Source organism: Camelina sativa, chromosome 4 (genome assembly GCF_030686135.1).
Source record: "Camelina sativa cultivar CO46 ecotype springtype chromosome 4, ASM3068613v1".
In the NCBI taxonomy this organism is placed as follows: Eukaryota; Viridiplantae; Streptophyta; class Magnoliopsida; order Brassicales; family Brassicaceae; genus Camelina; species Camelina sativa.
Window position 1 is genome coordinate 3,116,571 of NC_141883.1, and position 24,145 is coordinate 3,140,715.

Consider the following 24,145-nt stretch of genomic DNA (forward strand, 5'->3'; position numbering starts at 1 on the left):
ATTAAATATTTAAATTTTACCAATCTAATCATCAATTTATTATATTTTTAGTTTTTAACTTTAATGTCCAGAACCGGATCAAATTCCATTCCAAACTGGACAAAAACAATTGCAAAATTGAACCAAATAGACCGGAGAAAAACCAAAACACTCTCGTCTTTTTTTTTTTTTATCGTCAAGCACTCTCGTTTATACATAACAATAACACTCTCTATCTTCTTTTCATCATCTCCACTCATCTCTCCTTCCATATCTAATCCAATCATTAACAATGGATTCCGAAATCGCGTTCGACAGGTCTCCGAGTTACCGAGTCTACAAGAGTGGACGCATTGAGCGTCCCACCTGTTGATGTATTCTAAACTGAGTTTTACAACAAGATGAAAAGAAAAGGAAAATGACATTTATGAAAGGCAAAGATGAAGATGAAGATGTTGCTGCAGTCGTTGCAATAGTTCAGAGTACTACAAGAAGTAGTTCAACGAAGAAGATAATGTGGAGCTGAAATAGGAAAATCAGCTAAGGCGGTTAATATTCAAACCATAAAGGTTATGAAGACTAGGAGCTTTGAGAAGAGTCTAGAAGCATGAAGAGTTTCCTTTTTAGTAGAAAAGGAAATATGAAGAAGACTTTCCTATTCCATAAGAGAAAAGGAAATTCGCAAAGAGATTTGGCAATTCCTATTAGGATTAGAATAGGAATTTAGGCTTGTATGGCCACGACCTATTGTGTATAAATAGGGGGCTAAGCCTTTGTAGAGGGTAGCAGAAAAAAGAGCAAGAGAATTCTTAGACATTAAGGTTATGTGGTTTCTTGTAAGAAAGGATAACGCTTAAGGGGACTAAGGGGTTTGTCTTGAGAGGTTCTTGGATTTTGTATAGATCCATGAACAAGAGAGATTAGATAATTGATTGAGTGAAACTTGTTAGTTTACTAAACAGATTATCTAATAAAGAAGTTTTATTTTGAAGAACCCCTGTCTTAGTTTGTGTCTCAGTTTCCATACATATCAATAGCTCTTGCGTTTTCAATTGGTATCAAAGCGGCACTTGTGAGATTACATACATGTGAGATCCTGTGGAGAAGATGGAGAGCTATTATGGACTCGAGTTCGGTTCAAGAGTAATATTAGGTGATGGAAACTATGGTTTTTGGAAATCAAAGATGAAGGCGGTTATAGGAGGCATTGATGTATATGCTTGGAAAGCCATTTTGGAAAAGTGGGAAGAACCAAAAATCAAGGATAAATCAGGAGTGGAATTTGCTAAGCCAGAGAAGGACTGGACTAACGACGAACTGAAGAAATCAAAATATAACGCCAGAGCACTCTCTGCTATTCACAATAATGTTGGAAGAAACCAGTTTGAACTGATTCAGGGATGTGAAACAGCAAAAGAAGCCTGAGATATCTTGCAAACTCACTTTGAAGGAACTACTAAGGTGAAAAATTTAAGGAAAGACATGTTAGCTTCAAGATTTGAAAATCTAAAGATTGAAAGCTATGAGTCAATATTTGATTTTAGTTCAAAGATAAGTTCTTTAGCCCAAGAAGCATTGACTCTTGGGAAAAAATACAAAGACAAGAAATTGGTGAAGAAATTTCTCAGATGTCTGACTACAAGATTCATGGCATACAAGACTGCCTTGAGTATGTCTCATAACACAAAAAATCTTAGCTTTGGAGAAGTGGTTGGTATGCTTCAAGCTCATGAGACTGAACTGGAAGGTGAGGATAAACGAGACATTTTTGCTCTTGAAAGAGAGAATCACGAAGTAGAAGAAGAAGATTCGATTGGTTTGTTGGCTCAGAAGTTTAGTCGAGTGTTGAAAGAAACAGAACAAGAATTAGGTCAGAGGAGGTTCAGCTCGATCAAAAATAATACAGAGAAAGGTGAAACTTTCAAGAAGACATACATGCAATGTCATGAGTGCAGAGGATATGGACACTATAAGAATAATTGTCCTACAATCAAAAGAAGAGAAATTAAATGTTTTATGTGCAAAGGTATTGGACACACTCAGCTAGAATGTGATAATGATCGGAAACTTAGAAAAGAAATATCTAAACTGAGAGTTAAAGATGATTTAAAGGAAGATAATGATAATGAAATAGTACTAAATAAGCTTGGTGCATTCTTGGGAGTCGCTACATTTGCTGAAGGAGAGGAAGTTTCAGAATCTGAATCTGAAGGAAAACAAATAGATGAATTTACAGAATGTTACAAGGAGGTGCGTGAAACACTGATTAGGATTGGAAAGGAAAATCAGACCTTATTAAAAGAGAAGCGTCGTCTTGATGCACTTATTAAGTCACTGCATATTGAATTGAGCGATACAAAGAAAATCAGTCAAGAAAGTGTAACATTAATGAAGGACAAGCAGACTGTCTCCACTAGAACAGGAAAATCTAACAGAAGTTTGGGATATACTGGAAAAGAAGGATTTCAAACAGGGCTAATCAAGTTTGTAGCTGAAGGTGTAGCTCTACCAAATCAATACAAATCTGGTAGTAATACAACCAAACATATTGGTTGTTTTTTTTGTGGGAAGAATGAGCACATAAAAGCATATTGCTATAGATTCAAAGAAAGAGTAAGTAGACTCATACATCAAGGAAAATTTATGTGAAATGGATTTCATAATCAAATATGGGTGAAGAAATCTGATCTGTATCAAATGGCATCAAGTATGTGTAAGAGAGTGGAACATCAGATTATTGATGATGGGAGTTCACATCATATGACAAAAACCTGGAGCAATCTACAAAGTGTTAAGAAAAAAGAAGGAATCATTGGAATCATTCTCAAGCAAAAGAAGAAACCTGAAACTGACTCTAAAACTGCAACAGAACGTGAATGTGTAGAAAATCCTAATTCTGCATCAGAGAATACAATTGACATAGAGACTGCAACTGTCATTGCAACAAAGAATGCAACTGCAGCAGAGACTGCAGCTAGGACTGAAACTGTTACTAAACCTACAAATACAACAGAACCTGCAACAGAAGATTACAACAAGGTAGAGATTGTCAACTACACAATGTTGTATAATAAATGGCTTAAACTAGTTGAGGAGAATTTAGTGTTGACAAGGGAGAAACTCAAGTTAGAGGCTAAGGTTGCTGAAATACAAAAATGTGTTGTAGAGAAAGAAGAAGAAGCATTACAAGCTAGAATACAACTTGAAGAAACTCAAAAGAATTTGAGAATGCTTAATAATGGCACAAAACAGTTGGATCATATTCTGAATATTGGCAAAACTGATCGATATGGTCTTGGATTTAAAGGATATCATTCAAAATCAGATCCAATGTTTGTCTCTGCTGGTTATTAGAGAGAGCTACATCAATGGGGGAGAAGAAATAAGAAAAGAATATATGGTCTACATTATCAAAGTCAAAGCCCAGAAAATCAAAAATAAAAAATTTGCTTGTAGATGATCATCATCGCATGGTTATTTCTTCTTCGTTTTCTTTGGCTGCAAATTTTGGATCATACGTCTGAAAGGTGTTCTGGAATCTTGAGAGCGAGATCTTTTCAGTGATATAAATAACGTGTTTGGGTTCATGATAGTTTCATAGGAAATCGTTTCTGAATTTGGATGCTCAGAAGATTGTCTCACTCTAGATTTGTCATAGGAATCTTGCCATATCTTTTAAACCGTAACTGTAAATTGTGATCTGTTTCTTCCTATGGCTTCATATGAAGGTTGTTGATTTATCAACCAAGTTACATAATTTTCTGGGTTGGTTTACTACTCTGGTTATTCTCTGTTTCAAGACAGATAAGTAAGAGTTGTTACAAGAGTTCTTTTATACTGGAAAGGAAACAGTGAGTGTGTCAACCTGTGAAGATGTTATTAACTTGTGTGTGCTCACAAGCAGGGGGAGAAGAAGATGGTTTTTGATGTTCAGTTCTTTGCTGGAATTATATTGTGCTTGAGAGACACACAAAGTTAAAAAGGGGGAGATGACATAATACAACAAAGTGATTCGGATGTAAAACAAAGAATGACATTTTCATCTGAGCATTAAGTATGTGTTTTGGTTCTAAAACTCAATCATCAAGGGGGAGATTGTTGGTGTTATGAAGATCGAGTTTTAGATGCTGCAGAGATATTTACTTGGAGATTAAGGGAGAGTTTGGAGATCATCAAAATAGTAGTTGAAGCTTATGTTGTGTGAAGCTTGGATTGTAAAACTCAATAAGAAAGGGAGAGATTGTTGATGTATTCTTAACTGAGTTTTAAAACAAGATGAAAAGAAAAAGAAAATGACATTTATGAAAGGCAAAGATGAAGATGAAGATGTTGCTGCAGTCGTTGCAATAGTTCAGAGTACTACAAGAAGTAGTTCAACGAAGAAGATAATGTGGAGTTGAAATAGGAAAATCAGCTAAGGCAGTTAATATTCAAACCATGAAGGTTATGAAGACTAGGAGCTTTGAGAAGAGTCTAGAAGCATGAAGAGTTTCCTTTTTAGTAGAAAAGGAAATATGAAGAAGACTTTCCTATTCCATAAGAGAAAAGGAAATTCGCAAAGAGATTTGGCAATTCCTATTAGGATTAGAATAGGAATTTAGGCTTGTATGGCCACGACCTATTGTGTATAAATAGGGGGCTAAGCCTTTGTAGAGGATAGCACAAAAAAGAGCAAGAGAATTCTTAGACATTACGGTTATGTGGTTTCTTGTAAGAAAGGATAATGCTTAAGAGGACTAAGGGGTTTGTCTTGATAGGTTCTTGGATTGTGTATAGAACAAGAGATATTAGATAATTGATTGAGTGAAACTTGTAAGTTTACTAAACATATTATCTAATAAAGAAGTTTTATTTTGAAGAACCCTTGTCTTAGTTTGTGTCTCAGTTTCCATACATATCAATAGCTCTTGTGTTTTCACCACCATCACTAACCCCACAAAATGGCATTGTCTCGAAAGACGTCGTCGTCTACTCGCCGGATAAAAACCTTTCCGCCCGCGTCTACCTCCCGGAGAAAGTGATCGATGAAAAGCTCCCGATGCTCATCTACTTTCACAGTGGTGGTTTCATCATAGAAACAGCTTTCTCTCCGACTTTCCACGATTTCCTCACATCCGTCGTCGCCGCCGCTAATTCTTTAGCCATCTCAGTAGATTACCGCCGTGCACCAAAGTTTCCGATTCCGATCCCGTACGAAGATTCATGGGATTCTCTCAAATGGGTCTTCACTCATCATATCACCGGATCCAGTCCGGAAACTTGGATAAACAAACACGGCGATTTCAACAAAGTGTTTTTCGCCGAAGATAGCGCCAGTGGGAACATAGCTCATCATCTCACGACTCGAGATAAAACAAAGAGACTCTATTGTGATAATTCTTTAATCTCTAGGATGATCTTGATTCATCCGTATTTTTGGGGAGAGACTCCAATAGATGAGTTTGAGGTTAGAGATGTAATAAGTTGGGGAAGTGCGAGTCCGAATAGTAAAGACAAAGTTGATGATCCGTTGATCGATGTGGTCGTATCAGAAGACTCTGACTTATCAGGGTTAGGATGTGGAAAGGTTCTTGTGATGGTAGCTGGAGATGATCTGTTAGTGAGACAAGGTTTGTGTTACGCGACCAAGCTGAAGAAGAGTGGATGGGATGGTGAAGTTGAAGTCATGGAGACTAAAGATGAGAGCCATGTTTTTCATTTGAAGGATCCTAAGAGCAAGTTCAAAGGTGGTTTTTAAGGAGTTTTTAAGAGATGCTTAAGATTAAAAATTAATCAAAATACATGATAAATGTTGAAATCGATTCTAAGTTAAGCATTTTTATAATCCTTTAGTTATCATATGTGTCGGTCCGTCATTGGTTGGTGAAATTAACAAAAGAAAAAAAAAATTGACCGAACTTTTTTTCTCCTCTCTCCTTCATTTCATTCCATTCTAGCCGATAATCGTTGAATTGAGAGAGTCCGTTGAATTGAGAGAAGATATGAGTCAGAAATGGGTTTCTAATCCGGCGAGCGATGTCGGTGACAACTTCGGCGATATATGGTTCCTCATTTGCAAACACCAAATCGGAAAGTAAAGAAATCGATGAGTTTGGTTCAAGGACGCTCCAATCTTGTCCCCATGGTATGCATATCTCTGATTTGAAGTATAGATCTTTAATATCTTCTGAATTAAGAGTAGATATTAGAAAATTAGAGTTTTCTGATTTATGAATTGATTGGTAAAATTAGGATTCTTTCGATTGGGTATTTATTTTAGCAAAATTAGTGTTTACAACTGTTAGTAGCTTGTGAATTTGATGATTTGAGGGTTCAATGAATTTTAGCAAAATTAGTGTTTAGGATCAGGTCTTCTTACTTCTCTCTCCTTTGTTTCCTCTGTTTGTATACGTTCAATGCTTAACATATGAAGCAATGATACAACAGATGAAACCTGCTCTCCCTGCACTTGAACTACTTCTTCATTCAAACGATGAAGAAGTCGTAAAAAATGCTTGCTTGGCACTGTGACATCTCTAATGGTTCTGAAGATGGTATCCAAAGTTTGACTGAGGCTGACTTTGTCTCAAAACTAGTTCAATTTCTCAAGTTAGTACTTCTCATAACATATTTAAACCCTTTGTGACATGTTTGGTTGCTGATGGCTGATCAATTTTTTTGTTTTTGTTTGCATACACCCTTCTCCAGCGGTGCTTGTTCATTTACTTCGTAAAGAAGCCTGCTTGCTGGGTGATTTCAAACATCACTGTAGGCACTAAGAACAAGATTCATGGGTTTGTACTTTTTTTTGTATTTTTGAGACATTTTTTTGAGGTTTTGTCTTTTGGTCTATGTTTGTTGATAATCTTAATGTCAAGTTGTGGTTTTTTTTGGTTGGAATGTATAGGTTTGGATTGAAAAAGATAGATAAAGTTGTGGCCTTTATCTCTGATGAGAGCTTCTTGTCCAATGCCGGATCTAAGCTCCAAGTAATAATAACTATCTCCACTTCAGATTTTCTTTTGTTGCTCATCTTGTTTCATGAATATTGTACCTATCCTTTTCTCTTGCATTTTGATAAACAGAGTATGCGACGTTTTTGTGGATCCTCCTGTCCAGAATGTGTTGATATCTCAGCCAGATCAAAATTGGCCAATGCACAAGATGAGGCTGAGAGGTTATTACATCCTGTGTGAAGATCTCTTGAGTTTCTGACATCAGAGTTCCATTTTCTGAACTGATTTCAGAAGTTGAAATATGCTTAGACTGTTTAGGAACCCAAAATTAGAATCTACCGTACCATTGGAACATGTCATTTTACAGATTTTTAAAAATGTTTTTAAATTAATTATTTCCAATATTATAATTACAAACATGCTTAAATACTTTTTTTTGGCACCCAACCGTTGAACATGCTCTAAGAGTGTTAATGCTCGTCAAGTTGTGATGAAACTTGCTGAGTTTATTAATTAATGTGATCTATTTTATTAACTCGATCACCTAAAGTTATATGTATTTCGAAAAGGAGTATAATTATATTGTCAAGTCACAATTTTACTTTTGAAGGTTGAATATTTTACGGTTTAACGTATGCATGCCAGCAATTGATAGGAAAGACTATAGTTTTATTTAACTTTTAATGTTTAAATGCATTTTGCTGTTTATTATATGATTAAAATTACTAAGGGGTCATTGTTTTTTGGAGTTTAATGGATTTGAAAATTCAAACAAAAAATAACTCATCTTTGTAGAATGAGTCAAATTTACAAATCCTATGTCATTTAGTTATAAATTTTAAAAAATCTAATGAAGTCCAGTGTTACTGAACTAATGATTTAAAAACTACTTTTATATCACTATTTTAAAAAGTATTTTGAGGACTTGATTTTTAATGATAATTAAATATTTGAGAGAATTTACTTAGTAAAAAAATACATAAATCTAAATTTCATGGTCTTAGTTAGAATTTAAAAAAAAAATACAATAAATCATATCAACTTTTTTAAAATCAATGAAATCATATAAAAACTCATAAAAGTCAAATCATATAAAATATTAGATTCTGTTTGTCCAAAAAAAAAAATATTAGATTCAGTACAGCCCCTTAAAATATAATAATTTAGTGTAATTGTTTTTTTTAGTTATAGAAGTATGTTTTTTAAAAAATAAAGTAGATCATTTTTGTTTTAAAATGTCTTGTATAATTTCCTATAATAATTTCTAACATTGAAGAAAATTGTTTAATCTTAGATAGTTAGTTGTACAACTAATTTAAAATGTCTTTAATTGTAGAAGTATATTTTTTAAGATAAAAAGTAATTACTTTTCTCTTAGAATGATATTGTATCATTTCCTTATCATATTCTTTAATATTATTTAAGGTCAAGCACATATTTTCTTTGGTTCTAAACATTAAAACCAAACCCTAGGTCCACAGAATGCTCGGGAGGTAAATGCATACATGGATACATTGACCGATTTGATGAGAGAGGAGACACAAAAAGTGTCTGAAAATCATGATTGGTCCAAGCTTTGTCCTGATCTTTTGAGAATGTTCATCGAAAGCCTGAGGTCTCATGATTTTTACCGAGCAAAAATTGTTTGCTTAGATTGGCATTCCGTTTGGAAAACATGCGTGAAGCGGCCTCTGCGTCCATGGCGGATCATATACAAGAGATTCTTTGATGTTGTTCGATCCCGTCGAAGACAAGATTTATACGAAACTCATCGGAATTTCGGACAAGAACTATTATTATATGGCTAGCTGTGGGAACTGGCTCTTGATGGTAGATTATTCTCGTCTTGGTTTCTATATTTGTAACCTGTTAACGGGCAAAAGGATCGATCTTCAATCAATGGAGTCTAAAATTGGTGGTGCAGAAACGAGATTTGAGCAATACGACCGTATGGGATACTTTCTCGTCGACCTTAGAGTGTCGGACGAAATATACGAACGACAAGCTTTATCTCTATACTACCGATTTTTGATATAGAGATTTTTGATCTCTCTGGAGATTCCCCTATAGAAGAGATCGAAAATAACCTGTATCGAGATTGTCCTTGTAACTACATTACGGGACCATTGGACACCATTTGGAATAGGAGAATAGCGATTCAGAAATCGGGAGAGGTTTTGATCATCTTGAGAGTTGAAAAAGGACATGAATGTTCCTTTTGGATCTTTAAAATGAATTTTGAGAGTAGAAAATGGGAAAGAGTATATTCTATTGGAGATGATGAGATGATTATATTCGGACATGGGGTGACAATAAAAGCACCGGTTCAAGATGTTGGTGATGGGGTCAAGAGTGGTTCAATCTGTTTCGTAGAATATGACCATCAGCCATATTCCGGTTTCTTCAATCTTGCCAAAGGTCAATTTATAAGGCCTAATAAATTTGATCATTTTATGAGTCATAGTCATTGGATTGTTCCAGGATTTGCTTAGTCTTTCTCTTGTTATTCTAATTTTTCTTTTAATTCGATTTAGCATGATTTGAAGTTATGTTCAAAGGGTTTAACTCCGAGTACAATTAAAAGATGTTATTTATTTCAATTATAGTATGTCGAAACCCAAATACCAATCAGTTGTTACACAACCACCGATTTTAAAGTATACATTGATATGTTGTTTCTAACGAATTTTGAGTTAAAAAATAAAATGCATAAGTACAACCTTAAGTTAAAGAAACTTCTATATAGACGATATTGATACAGAGATGTTCAAAGTCATTCCAACCCCCACCTTTTTTATTACCCGTACGTGATGCCTACGGTCACATAATTGGTGTCTACAATCTGGCTTAGCTGTTCCTTATCTTCTATAGACACATTTGTACTTTAACCGAACCGAACATTTGTGCTAAACCAATTAAACAGCTAGAAGTTTTAATTGGCTGTAGAGTTTCTGTTAAACCAAAGAACAAAGAAGTAATATTTTATAGGGAAAAATGTCATTTAAACCATGAACTTTCAAATTTTGGTCATTTAAATCATGAATTTTGTTGTAGGCCATTTAAAACAACAACAATTTTTTTGATTAGTTTTTTTAAATATGAAGTTTCGTTGACCAAGCCAAAAAAGACATGACGTGAAATCCGATAGTTGACCTACTAACAGACGTTACTATGCCGTTAATCACTCCGTTAATAACAAAACAGCGTCGTTTTGATGGAAGTTTTAGTCCGATAGTTGATCTACTAACATACGTTACTATACCTTAATCGATCTGATTAAACCGATCGCCTAGCGTAATGGAAAACTGGAAACTTAGAAACGTAAAACGAAACTCTAGCTAAAACTGGAATGTATATATATATCGCATTAATTTAGATTTCTTGAGTTACAAAACCTAAAACGAAACCCTAAATTCAATAGAGTCCTCTCGGTAGGTAAGAAACATTTATGGCCGAACATTTTTTTTTTTAATAAAATGTTAAATTATATTCAAAAGAAAAATAACGTTTTACATCTGCAGTTTGGAGTGTAATTTAAAGAGAAGTAAACAGAGCATTTATCTAGAAATCAGCAGAAATCAGCAGAAAAAACTACTAGGTCCTTGTAGCAAACCAAGCTTGGAGTCCATCCGCAAAGTGTTTATCACCATGGGATGTAAGAACTAGAAGCTGAGCGCGCAATTGTTTGTCGATCCAGCCTACAAGTTGAGTGTCAAATCGTGGGGCTTCACCAGGGCCGTGCCTATGAGTTAAAAAAAAAGGCATTTGGCTTAGGCCCCCTAATATTAATATTTTATTGGCCTTCTAATTGGTCCCCAAATTTAAATAATTATTTGATATATTAGTAAAATATATATTTTCAATGTTCTTTTTTTAAGTTTCAAAAATTTGTTTAATATATTAAAAAGTATCTCTATTTATCTCTAGTATTTTACAATATATACTTTTAAAAATTATTATATTTTCGTAGATATAAAGTGTTAATTAAGAAAATAGATTTAAAAATTGTATAATATTATATATTTATAGTATATAACATAAAGTTTTATTTTCATAGATTAAAAACAAAGTACTAATTATCTATAATTTATTATAAAAAATATATCTAATTTTAGTTATAAGTTATAACATTTTTGATCACGAAAATGTATAAATTTTTATTTTTTGCCTTAGGCCTCCGGGAGTCTAGGCACGACCCTGGGCTTCACCATGACGTCTAGCATTCCGCTCACGCCAAACTATATGCAGAGTGAGTTGAAAAATGTTCCGTATCAAGAACCCATGAAGTCGATCAGAGTGATCTTCGGAGATGTAATCCACCAAATGCTGCCATGTATTAGTGAATCGGTGCTTATAGAGGGGCTTCGCAATGGCAGACCATACTGCAGAAGTATATGAACAGGAAAAAAACAGATGTTCCCTGGTCTCGAGAGTTGTTGAACAGAAAGCACAGCCCACGACACCACCACTAGTCCATTGTGCCATGCGTTCCCCTGTAGAGAGTCGATTATGCAGAGCTAGCCAGGTACAAAAAGAGTATTTTGGGGATGCATGTGCAAACCATACTCCCTTGTGCCAGGCGACTGGTTGAGATGTTTATCGAATAATATTCCAGGTATGCTTTGTGGAGAAAGAGGGGTGAAAACCATCCCTCTTTCCCCTCCACAACACTACATCCCTTTGGCCAATAATACTATTCCGAGACGTCTGAGCCAACACTACTTCAATATCTCTCAATATGTCAGCGCGGTGATTGGTTCTCCGTCGGCGAGACCATGCTTCCTTAACAGTCAGATGTTTACCAACTCCCAGATCAATCAATCCTCTGTCCCCGAGAAAATCCATCAAACAACCCTTCTCCGACCAGTTATCAAACCAAAAGGATGCAAGTTCTCCATTACGTACCTCCACCTTAACAAAAGTCCTTGCCACTTCTCGATAGTTCAATAACTTCATCCACATCCAGGATCCCAACGTAGTCGTAGACTTGAGAGACCAAAAAGATTTATTCTTGAGTAGGTGCATTCGAGACCATTGAACCCACAAGGAATCACAGATCAGTCTCCATATCAGCTTCAGACTGCAGACATTATTTGCATCTTTCAGAGAACGTAATCCTAAACCCCCTTCCCTCTTAGGTTTACAAACCTCCTCCCCTGATAACTTAGCCTTGTTTGGATTCATATCCGGACCTGACCATAAAAACGATGAGCAAATACTCTCAATCTCCTTAAGACACCTCCGCGGCAACCGAAAAGCACTCATCCAGAAGTTTACTGTGCTCCATAAAACTGAACCAATCAAATTGAGTCGTCCCGCAAAAGAAAGATGTCGAGTCGTCCAGGTACCTACTCTGTTCCGTAATTGCTCAAACAACGGAGAGAGATCCATTAGTGAGAGTCGCTTTGTTACCAAGGGTAGACCTAGATACCGAACAGGAAGCTGTCCTAATCCAAATGCATATCGACTGGCCATCAGCTCTCGTGTACTGTCTGATACCCCGGAGAGATATAGAGTTGTTTTCTCCAAGCTAATCGTCAGTCCAGACCGCTTAGCAAACATATTCAACACGTCCACAATGCCATCCACAGATCGAACTTTCCCATCCGTAAGAATCATAGGCCGAACACTTTAATAAGAGAAGAGAAGAGTAGAAAAATGTCTGAGAATCACGACTTGTCCTGACCTTTTATTGATGGTAGATTCTCGTCTAGATTTCTATATCTTTAACTTGATAACGTGCAAAGGATCAATGGAATCTCCAATACGTGGTGCACAAGTGAGATTCAAGCGAAGGCATAAGTCCAGATATGGCGAGTGGGGACACTTCGTCGAGCCTTGTCGTAAGGATAATGTGTCCAAAAACATCTTCGGATGCAAACGATCAGGAGCTGCTATGTGGATAAACGAGAAGACAGGGGATTATTTCGTTGCTTGGATTTTGAAACAGCATTACTTGTTCACATACAAGAAAGGAGATGATTCTTGGTGGAATTGGAATAGGGATTGGATTACCGGTGGCACAAATTTGGGTTATCTTGATTTGGCTTATAAGAACAACAACAAGCTTTAATTATCTCTATACTACCGATGATTACATCAATATTATAGATTTCTTGGGAGATTTCCCTAAGGAGGAAATTGAAGATAACCCGTATTGGGATCTTTCGTTACACCTTGGATTGGGACACATTTGGTAGAAGTGTCTAAGGTCTGATTGGTTACGGCTGTAGCTTTAGATTTTTTTTACTATAGATTTTAAGCTTTAGATTTTTTTTACTATAGATTTTAAGCTTTAGATTTTTGTGTTGTAGCTGTAGATTTTATTGCTGTCTTATTTTGGCGGTAGATATTAAAATTCTGGAAAGCTTAAAATTGTTGACTTTAGAAAAAATGCTTTCTACAGAAGAAAAAAAAATGAAAAAATGAAAAATTTTAGCTGTAGATAAAATTAAATAAAGCCAAAGCTTCTAAAGCTTGATTAGATACATTTCAATATTTTTAACAAAAATTGGTTTCGTAAAGTTTCTGTAATTTCAAGTCTCTCTAAAAGTATTTCAAGTATTTTCTAATTCTGAGGATTTCTCATTTTAATATTTTCGAGTCTCTCGTGGTGTTAGAGCAACATTGGAGGTTTCTGACCAAAATTTATCACTTACAAAAAAAAAAAAAAATTGTTATGAGAGTTTCTCATAAAAGCTGAGAAAGATTCTCATTTGGGAATCTTTGATAAACTTTCTCTTTTGTTTTGAAAAATTTTTACAATAAAATTTTATTATCTCACATTTTATTAATTTTTTTTGTTAATGAGAAACTTGGTGAGAAACTAACTACCGCACATAGACTTACGATCTTGAGGTAGATCTAATTAAACACTATTATTATATTGGAGTTGCTTTACCAAAAACTAGTCTTGGGCATTCGGGTTTCTGAACCCGATCAAGTTCGAGTTTTCAGGTTTTCGGCTTTAGGCATATAGAACCCGTTCGGGGTTTTTGTTTTGGGTCGGGTTCGGGTATTACCCGTTCGGATTCGGGTTTTTTTTTATCATTTTATAAATTACAGAACACATGTATATATATAAATATTTAATATTTCACATTAAGACAAAGAAACTAAGATGGCAAAATGGTTTAATATGCATCCTTAAATGTCCAAGTACTGGGTTTGATTCCCCCTAAATGTATTTTTACATTTTGGTTCGGGTTCGGGATTTGGGTTCGGATTTTGTGTAAAACCCGATCGGGTTCAGTACCTCTGAGGTTCGGATACCCAAACGGTTCGGATAATATCCGAACCCGAAATAAAACCCAGAGCTACTAGGCTTGGGCATTCGGGGTTCCCGTTCGGGTTCGGTTTGGATATTTCGGGTTTTCGGGTTTACAGGTATAAAACCCGTTCAGGTATTTCTAGACTTCGGATTCGGATCGGGTTCGGTTCGGGTATTTTGGGTTCGGATTCAGATTACCCGAAGGTCACAAAATTCAAAATTTTAGTATCTAATTTAGTCTAAATTATTCAATAATACGCAATTTATCTAAAAATTTAGAATAAAATTTTACTCAAATTTACTAATAAACAGTTTAAATATTTCAAATTATTAAAAATATCTAAAAATCTGAATATTTTAAACACTTATATTATTAAAATTATAAATATTACTAATATATTACTACTATATATTAATAATGTGGATATATTCGGATACCCGTTCGGATTTCGGTTCGGATCGGGTTCGGATTCGGGTTTTTGGATTTAGAGATTTAAAACCCATTCGGGTATTTTACAACTTCGAATACGGGTTCGGATCAGGTTTTTTGGATCGGGTTCGGATTGGATCTTTGGATCCGGGTATTTTGGCCAGGCCTAAGAGCTACCAAAATCTCTATCAAGAAAAGCATTACTAAATCAAAGCAGATATGTTCACTTATTAAACCAATATAATTTAACTTTACCAGCAATAAAAAAACCAAAATAATTTAATACTACAATCTAATTTACAAAAAAAAAACTAAAATTCAAAAAAAAAGTCAATCTACACTAAAATTACAGAAGAAAACCGAATTGAATTGAATTTTGATCTAATTCGTTACACATTCTTACTTACCAAACAGAACATTTAAACCACACCAAACTGAATTTCTATGCCTCTTTAATTACTCCGGTAGAGTTTTTGTCAAACTGAAGAACAAACAACCAATATTTTAGACCGAAACAATCTGATTAAACCGATTGTCATGCCATTATCCTAACCAGGAAATTATTCTTTGAGTATCCTTTTAGACAAACAAAAAAAAGGTTGCAAAATTGATAATTCAGTCATAGGAATTTATTCGTTGTTGAGTCTATTAACAGATCATATTCTACGAATAACCTTCTCATGTAAAGAATAGCTTAGAACGGAAATTATTCGTCTTCTATAATATTCGACCCAAAACAAAAGATTAAATATTATATTCTATATGAAAATATGTGTATATATAAAACGGCTCCCATCATTACGATGAAACCAAAACATAAGACATTTCTATATATATAAAATACTTTAAAAAAAAAAAAACTTACATTGTGTATATATTCATATATTATCTATGGAAAAACTCTACTAAAGTTTACGCATTTTACCAAACGCGTGGGCTAAAATGTAGTGGTTGTAATCTTGGTAAAAACTATTTTAGTGATGGTTATCGTTGCTTTCGTTCTGGACTCTTCTTTCATAAAGACTGTGCCGAATCCAAACCAAATATTTGCAACTTTTACCATCCACAGCATTCTTTGTACATCAAGGTACTTGCAGAAAATGAAAAAGCCTATGGAAATTGCAAGCTTTGTAGAGGTAACTTGTCAAAGATGTATTATTATTGTTTAATATGTGATTTTACCATTGATTTGATATGCGCAAGAAAAGATGTTATGATAACAATTGAGAGTCTGGATACCCATGAGCACCCTTTATCCCTTGTTCCAAAGATGGATTTGTTTACTTGTCATTTATGTGGATTCCATAGTGACCGGTTCCCTTATGCATGTAAGTTATGCAATTTGAGTTTTCACAAAGATTGTGCCGAATCCACACCGGAGATTAAGTATTCTTGTCATCCTAAACACATTCTTAAGCGTCTCACATATGTTCCAAAGTACACTAATGGAAAATGTTGTTTGTGTGGAAACAAACTTCATTACATATTTTATCATTGCTCTATTTGCAATTTCAGTGTGGATGTCAATTGTGTAAAGAATCCACTCCCTTCCACTCTTGTTAACTTTAAAGCTCATGAGCATTTACTCACTCTTATGCTTCAACGGAATTTTGTTTGCGACGCTTGTGGAATGGATGATGATCCAAATCCATATGTATGTCTTCCATGTAATTTCATGATTCATCGAAATTGTATTGATATACCACGCGTCATAAAGGTCTATCGTCATAATCATCGTATTTATTACAATCATTATCTTGACGTTGGAGATCGGAAATGTGGAGTGTGCAATAAAGAGATAAATTGGACATGTGGGGTTTGCATTTGTTCAAAATGTCCTGATTTTGCCATTCATTCAAGATGTGCCACAAGGTTCGAGATTTGGGATGGGATTGAACTCGAAGACGTTCCAGAAACAAATCTAGAGGTAAATTCATACGAGGTGATCAAAGAAGAAGAAATAAAGCATTTTAGTCACGCGAAGCATAATTTAAAGCGTAAAGAAGAGAGTGATGCTAATGACAAATGCATGTCGTGCAAAGCATGCAAGTATCCTATATATTCTGGCTCATTCTACAGTAGCATGGAATGTGATAATTATATTCTCCATGAAAAATGTGCTTATCTCCCACAAAAGAAAATAGATTCCTTCTATAACATGCTTACTACTCTAATCACAGATGATGTTCGCATATTCATTTGCAATGCTTGTCAAAACATTTCTCAAGGCTTTCGTTACACAAGTAATGACAGTAAGACTATCTTGGATGTGCGATGTGGTTCTATCTCTGAGCCTTTTGTCCATGAAAGTCATCCTTTTCATTCATTATAAATTAACCACTTAACGGAAGATAAGGTTTGTAATGCTTGCGGAGTTAATGCTACGATGGTTTTGAGTTGCGCGGAGTGTGAATTTGTTTTAGACATCAAATGTTCTGTTTTACCAAAGATAGTTAAACATAAAAATGATGAAAATCATTTTCTGTCTCTATGCTATGGAGAAAAAACGAGTGAACAATACTGGTGTGAGATATGCGAGGAAGAACTAAATCCAGATAAATGGTTTTATTCATGTGATGATTGTGGTATCACTAATCACATCAAATGTGTACTCGGAGACTTCATATGGATCAATAGGGAAAAAGATAATGAGTCATTCCCAGCTTATATGGTTTTCAATAATCGTATGAATCGGCCAATTTGTTTATTTTGTGGATCTCGCTGTCAATTATTTTCCATCTTAAAATCATATGGAAAAACATGTTGTTCTCGACTATGTTTTCAAAACTACTTTAAAATGTGGGATAAGATATCCTGGGATTAGGCTTGCTAGTAATTTAGCTGAAGTGGATTTGATACAAATGCATCGTTGATTGGTTGCTTCACCTTAAAAATACTTTGTACAAAACATTTAAACATAAAATTATATTAAAAATAATAGAAAATATTTGATTTCATAAGATAAGTTTGTTTTTTTTGGTTTTTTTCTACATATGTTTTTTTTTTTGTTAAATCTTGTACCTTCTTCGTAATCACAGATTTATTCTCACTTGAACTTGAATATAAAAAGAAACTCATATTTTAATTTACTAGATGATAATCCACGTGATGATCAATGAATAAATAAATTGGTGAAAAAATATGTTTAAAACATTGTAATAATAGTTTGGCAAAAAAAAAAAAAAACATTGTAATAATCTAAATATATACGAACATTTTCATACATTATGCATTAAAAAAAGTTATTTTATTTCAACAACTTATACATTATGCTAACTCACATAACACAACAACTTGTACAAATTTGTGTGGATAATGTATATATATCAAATATAGGTCCCTCATAAGATACGAATGCTATACCATTAGATTAGATGGACGTCTAAGTCAGTGGCTTGTTCCAGGATTTAAGTAGTCTGAGAAAAGATCAAATAAAGACAAGATTGTGTCAGCCGTTGACTTATGATCAACTAAGAATCTAATCTGAACGCATCTCGAGACTGATTTATTTATTTAATACGAAATTATACTATTTGTCAAAAAAAAAAAAAATAAGAGGAAGAAGGTGTTGAATCTTTCTGGACTCTGGATTCGCAAATCATATGACAGCCACGAGCAATTATTCTGAATCTCCTCAGCAAATGGGAAGCAGCTACTAATCAAAAATTTCTTCTTTCTTGTTCTCTGGTTAAAGTTAGAACAAAAGCTTCCAAAAGGTAAATAAATCTCTTGCAAGAAGAAACTCATTTAGTCAAAGATGTTTACGTTTTGGTCTCTATGTTCTTGATTGCTTTTCTTGAATCCAAAAAGATTTGGTCTCTTTCCTTGCCTTGTGGTTGTCTAAAATATCTGTTTTCCTGGGAACTCAGAAGTAACCGAAAGAATCTTCCTTTTTGTTTTTCTTCATGATTTTGTAAGTATATAAAAGAGAGAGAGTGAGAGAGAAAGATGTATATGATAGAGAGCAAAGGAGGAGCAATCACTTGTATGCTCTTGGCTCTGCTCTTCTTAGGGACATGGCCAGCTATCATGACTCTAACCGAAAGACGCGGTCGACTTCCTCAGCACACTTATCTTGACTACACACTCACAAACCTGTTAGCTGCTGTGATCATAGCGTTGACACTAGGGGAAATAGGTCCAAGCAGACCCAATTTCATCACACAGCTTTCTCAAGTCAGTCCCATATTCATTCATACTTCTCTTTAAAAATCTTGTCTAAAAATATTTTGTTGAAACGCGGTTTTGTATTATTATAGGATAATTGGCAGTCAGTGATGTTTGCAATGGCTGGAGGAATAGTTCTTAGCCTTGGAAACTTAGCAACACAATATGCTTGGGCTTATGTTGGTTTATCAGTTACTGAAGTCATTACAGCTAGTATCACCGTTGTTATTGGTAAAAAAAAAGTCTTTTAACTGATTTTTTTCCTCCGTCTCTTCTTCTCTTGTTCTAATGAACTTTCTTGTTTTTCTAGAACAGGCACAACTTTGAACTATTTCTTGGATGATAGAATCAACAGAGCTGAGGTCCTTTTCCCCGGGGTCGCTTGTTTCTTGATCGCTGTTTGTTTTGGCTCAGCTGTTCATAAATCAAATGCAGCTGATAACAAATCCAAACTCCAAGATTTCAAAAGGTTTGGAAAAACATTCACAACTAGATACTTATCTATACTTCGGTTTGGTACTAATCTTGTTCCTGTTTCAGTCTAGAGACTGCTTCATCCCTCGAAATGGAAAACATTTCTTCAAACAACGGGAAAGCGAAAGAAGGGACTGCAGCTTTTCTCATACAGATTGAGAAACAAAGAGCCATAAAGGTTGTAACACTAAACATACTCTTCCTTCACCATATAACTGATATGTATATACATTCTCTCAAAGATTCATGATTGGTATTAACGACAGGTCTTTGGGAAAAGTACAATAATTGGATTGGCGATAACTTTCTTTGCCGGTATTTGCTTCTCTCTGTTCTCACCTGCATTCAACTTAGCTACAAACGATCAATGGCACACTTTGAAACATGGAGTTCCAAAACTCAATGTGTACACTGCCTTCTTCTACTTCTCAGTCTCCGCGTTTGTGATTGCTCTCATACTAAACATTAGATTTCTCTATTGGCCTATACTTGGTCTTCCAAGATCTTCTTTCAAGGCTTATCTAAATGACTGGAACGGGAGAGGCTGGTCTTTCTTGGCTGGATTTCTCTGTGGATTTGGAAACGGTCTTCAGTTCATGGGAGGTCAAGCCGCAGGATATGCAGCTGCAGACGCTGTTCAGGCACTTCCACTTGTGAGTACATTTTGGGGGATATTGTTGTTTGGAGAATACAGGAGATCATCAAGAAGAACATATACACTTCTCATCAGTATGCTTCTTATGTTCATAGTAGCTGTCGCGGTTCTTATGGCCTCTTCGGGGCATAGAAAATGAACTCATAGAAACGTCTACAAGCTAAACTGCCAAAAGGATCATAACTTTATTTCATAAACTTGCAAAAAAACCAAAGATAGAACAGCTTTCGAAATGGTTCTTGAGAGGATGGAGAAGACCACTAAAGATAGAGTGTGTAACTTCACTAATGGTTGCAAAATGTTCAAGTCTTTGTTTATATTTTTACCAAAGAGTACTTCTTTGTTGGTTTCTGTGTAAACATTCACAACATAATAGGTTAAAAGCTGATTTACAAGTAGTGCTTTTTTTCGGTTCAGGTTGGTGGCACTAATCTTGATCTCGTTTTCAGTTTAGAGACTACTTCTTCCTTCCAAACAGACACAAATCCTGAAACCAACGGGTTAACAAAAAAAGGGACTGCAGCTTTCTTATAGAGCTTGAGAAACAAAGAGCCATCAAGGTTGAAACAGGCTTTAACTTTATCATTCCTAAAAGAAACAATATCAAGGTTATTCTCTAACAGTTCAAGATTTGCATGGACAGGTTTTTGGTAAAAGCACAATAATTGGACTGGTGTTAACATTCTTTGCTGGCGTATGTATCTCTTTAATCTCACCAGCAGTTAGTTTAGCGACAAATGATCAGTGGAACACTTTGAAAAATGGGGTTCCAAAACTTAATGTTTACACAGCCTATTTCTACTTCTCAGTTTCTGCATTTGTGATTGCTCTGATACTAAACATCAGATTTCTATATTGGCCTATACTTGGTCTCCCAAGATCTTCTTTTAAGGCTTACTTAAATGACTGGAACGGTCGAGGCTTGTCTTTCTTGGCTGGATTTCTCTGTGGATTTGGTGATGGTCTTCAGTTTATGGGCGGTCAAGCCGCTGGCTATGCTGCTGCAGGAGCTGTTCAGGTTTAGACTAGAAGCCTCTTCTCTGTTTCAATGATTTAAAGAATTAAGAATAATCCTTACTTTTGAATTTGATGAGTTTCAGGCACTTCCACTTGTTAGCACGTTTTGGGGGATATTGCTGTTTGGAGAATACAGGAGATCATCAAGAAAAACATATATACTTCTTATGTGTATGCTTTTTATGTTCATAGTTGCAGTCGCGGTTCTGATGGCCTCATCAGGACATAGAAGATGAGTTGAAAATGCATTTCACGGAAACAACCAAAAGGTTCACAACTTCAGTTTATAAACTTGTAAGAAACGGTTCATGAGAGCCTTGAAAGGAAGAGTGAGTAACTAATCTAATGGCTGCAACATGTTCAAGATGTTGGTGATGTTATCAAGAGTGATTCAATCGTTGACAATGATCTTTTGCCGAACTCTGATCGTCCTGCAAATTGCGATATCTTCAATCTTGCCACAAGTAAGATCACACGGCCTAATAAGTTCGGTGTTTATGTAGATCAAACTCAGTGGTTTGTTCAAGGTTATGTTTAAGTCCTATGTGTTTTTGCTTTGACATTCGTAAGCTTTTATCAACACTCTTCAATAACCCAAATCTTACTTATTATCATTAATCTTAAAACACATCAAGTAGTTACACTATAGGTTAAGCCTAAGCTCAGTTGTTTTTGAAACTGCAAAAGCCATTAGTTGTTCATATATCTACAATAGAAGAAGCTCCATGGGTCTTATTCTTCTTCTCTAACACAAGTTTTTCAGAGAGGGAATACTTTTTTGTGCTTGAAGTATAACACAAAACCAAAATACAATAATCCGCATCCTACACCTGTTATCAGCAAAACATACTGGAATGTCGTCGGATTCTGGAATACAGAGTCTTGCAAATTCATCCCAAAGATAGCCGTTACAGCGGCAAAAATGGCAGCTACAAATGTTGCCGCAGTGAGAAGCAGTTGAAACTGAATCAACTGATTCTGTACGTTTCCCTAAAAAAAAGTGGACAAAGTCAGAGACCCTGAGAATATTGGGATGGAACAAGAACAAGAGTACACGACTTGAACTTTGTCTGTCCTTACCAGCTTAATGTTGATCAGATCCTCTGTATCATCTATATACTCTTTCAGCTGCAAACACAAGATGATGATCAAAACGATGAAACAACATATAGTTGAGAAGATAGATTAAAGAATCTAACCGATGATAATTTGCTCAGAGTGTTATCAACAACGACGAAGTAAGCTTCTAGTAACATCTCTAGTTGATCGATGTTGTCTCCGCTGCTAGAGGAGCTTAACAAGCTTCTATGTGAGCCAACAATACTGCTAAAAGCTCTTTGAAGCTTCCCAAAGGTTCCACTTGTTGAGCCCACAGGTGAAACGGGCGCAGACTTCGAAACTATTCCAGAAGAGTCATAGTCCTCACCAATGTTATCTCCTAGATCCTCTGACGCATGAGCTTCAGCTCTTTCTTTTTTCTCAGTCAAGTACATCTCAGCCATGTCATCATCATCATCCATTAAATGTTCTATTTCATCACAAACCTGCAAGTTTTGACCTCCAAAATCAAATTATGGTACTAGGCTTTTTTCAAATTTGAAGAATCTTTTGTGTTTTCACCTTCTGAACTTTCTGTGTTAAGGTAAGAAGACGGCCTTTTAGCCTGCGCACGTGTTCTAGATTAAGGGTGCTGATGTTAGTGGCTAGTTCATCAAGAACAGGATACACCTCCATCTCAAGCTCATTCACCTATCAAAATTACATTCACCAAAACTTTTGAGCTTAACTATAGCTTAAAAGCTCATTTTATAGTTACACGAGAAGCCCAAAACTAAAACATTAGAGAAGGCAGTGTGGCATACCTGTGCATCTAAAGACAAGCAAGACAATTCTAAAACCAACTCCAACGCTTTAAATTCAAAAGGTAAATCATCTGAAAAACAACACATATAACAGTTTTGGTCAGCAATCTAATCAAATATCATAATTCCTGGCCACCAACCAAAGCTTATATCAAAATCAACTGACCTATAAGATTTAAGTGTTGGTTCGATTGGAGGCGTTTACACAATTCAGACTGGTACTGAACAACAGATGCATCCCTAGCATTCATGAGAATAACCTCTTCAGCTGTGATTATACACCTGATCTTCTCAAGGCTGACCACTATCGCTCTCTCACGCCCCAAAATACTCGAAGGGTAGATAAACAAAGGGTCAAGTAGTCTCAAATCCCTAGATGGTAAGGAACAACGCTTCATTATAGTCGCCTTGTCAAGCTCCAAAACCGCCGAGTTCCCATCTTGATCAATCTTCACCCAAGAACGACTAGATTGGCCTCTCTTTTTAAGGCCAGAAAACGGATGTCCACGGTTACTTTGTCCTTCGAGATTAACCGGTCTACCAATTTTTTGCGAGGATATGAAATCGGGAAGATTAGAAACGGAGAATGGATCCAGCTGTTCTCCCATGTTTGCTCTATCCTCTCTTTATTACTATATACTAACCAAACTCTCACCACTCGGATGAACAGTTTACAGTGAAGCAGAAGCAGTCGAAGTAAAGCCTTTTTTGCAACAATTCTCCAACCTGAAAACAACATGAAACTCAAAATTCAATTTTGCAAACTCACAAATCAAAAGATAATACTTTTCACCAAGAATCCACCTTTAGGAAAATCCTCAAATCTCTAACCAATCTAGGTTTGAATAACTTCGTCTTAAGTTCTTAAAGATGCTAAAATGAAGAAAAGGCACATAATTTACAGTTAAGGAAGATCCAATTCTCAGATTCAGTATCTCAATTCCAAGAATTCGACCTAAAAAAAAACTATAAAATACAAATCGCACTGATCAATTAGGTCTACAGTATCATATCCATTCCCAAATACATCGCCCAACAAAAGGCAAGAATCCAAAAAAAGGAAGAAAATTTGAAAGACCATAAACATCGTCAAGCAAAATAAAAACCCCAAATTCCAAAATAAAAACTTCACCTTTCGTTTACAAAGCTTTCACTTTTCCAAAAGTGCAGCAGCAACAGAAGAAAAAAAGAAAGAACAACAACAACAAAGCTTTTGTTCTTTAACGTATCTGAAAGCCACGTGTTATAAAGTCAAGGCGTAAATCTATTGGATAGAACACGGTTTCTTAAAAAGACCGTCACACAGAGGATCATTTTTATAAAACAGAATCAGATAAGAGTCGTCGACATGGCGCG

At 35.4% G+C, this 24,145-nt stretch overlaps 4 protein-coding genes and 2 pseudogenes across 9 annotated transcripts; 5 read left to right on the plus strand and 1 right to left on the minus strand.

The window, feature by feature from the left end:
• Positions 1-257: 257 nt before the first annotated feature.
• On the plus strand, positions 258-7,431 carry LOC104779680 (putative carboxylesterase 7). Its single transcript, XM_010504076.3, has 3 exons — positions 258-347; positions 4,884-5,697; positions 7,383-7,431. The coding sequence occupies exons 1-3, from the start codon at positions 272-274 to the stop codon at positions 7,429-7,431; spliced, it is 939 nt and encodes a 312-aa protein (XP_010502378.2). The 5' UTR covers positions 258-271.
• Positions 7,432-8,419: 988 nt separating this feature from the next.
• On the plus strand, positions 8,420-21,520 carry LOC109132628 (F-box only protein 7 pseudogene; annotated as a pseudogene).
• On the plus strand, positions 15,426-17,574 carry LOC109132574 (uncharacterized). Its single transcript, XM_019244285.2, has one exon. The coding sequence runs from the start codon at positions 15,765-15,767 to the stop codon at positions 16,944-16,946; it is 1,182 nt and encodes a 393-aa protein (XP_019099830.2). The 5' UTR covers positions 15,426-15,764; the 3' UTR covers positions 16,947-17,574.
• On the plus strand, positions 18,054-20,305 carry LOC104779682 (ureide permease 1). 4 transcript variants are annotated; one of them, XM_010504079.3, is made up of 6 exons: positions 18,054-18,330; positions 18,533-18,790; positions 18,874-19,012; positions 19,097-19,250; positions 19,322-19,433; positions 19,522-20,305. In XM_010504079.3, the coding sequence occupies exons 2-6, from the start codon at positions 18,563-18,565 to the stop codon at positions 20,047-20,049; spliced, it is 1,161 nt and encodes a 386-aa protein (XP_010502381.1). In that variant the 5' UTR covers positions 18,054-18,330; positions 18,533-18,562; the 3' UTR covers positions 20,050-20,305. The 4 variants fall into 4 exon arrangements, with proteins under 4 accessions (XP_010502381.1, XP_087365943.1, XP_087365942.1 ...); XM_087509817.1 differs by having other exon boundaries at positions 18,117-18,330; positions 19,092-19,250; XM_087509816.1 differs by having other exon boundaries at positions 18,121-18,330; positions 18,627-18,790.
• LOC147945277 (ureide permease 1-like) lies at positions 20,143-21,573 on the plus strand (annotated as a pseudogene). The gene is made up of 4 exons (XR_015597416.1): positions 20,143-20,181; positions 20,310-20,470; positions 20,554-20,928; positions 21,011-21,573. The product of XR_015597416.1 is annotated as an ureide permease 1-like (transcript).
• On the minus strand, positions 21,518-24,134 carry LOC104779681 (magnesium transporter MRS2-5). 2 transcript variants are annotated; one of them, XM_010504077.2, is made up of 7 exons: positions 23,922-24,134; positions 22,956-23,515; positions 22,790-22,860; positions 22,548-22,676; positions 22,127-22,471; positions 22,008-22,055; positions 21,518-21,917 (listed from the first exon to the last, which is right to left on the minus strand). In XM_010504077.2, the coding sequence occupies exons 2-7, from the start codon at positions 23,395-23,397 to the stop codon at positions 21,687-21,689; spliced, it is 1,266 nt and encodes a 421-aa protein (XP_010502379.1). In that variant the 5' UTR covers positions 23,398-23,515; positions 23,922-24,134; the 3' UTR covers positions 21,518-21,686. The 2 variants fall into 2 exon arrangements, with proteins under 2 accessions (XP_010502379.1, XP_010502380.1); XM_010504078.3 differs by having other exon boundaries at positions 23,594-23,932.
• Positions 24,135-24,145: the final 11 nt, after the last annotated feature.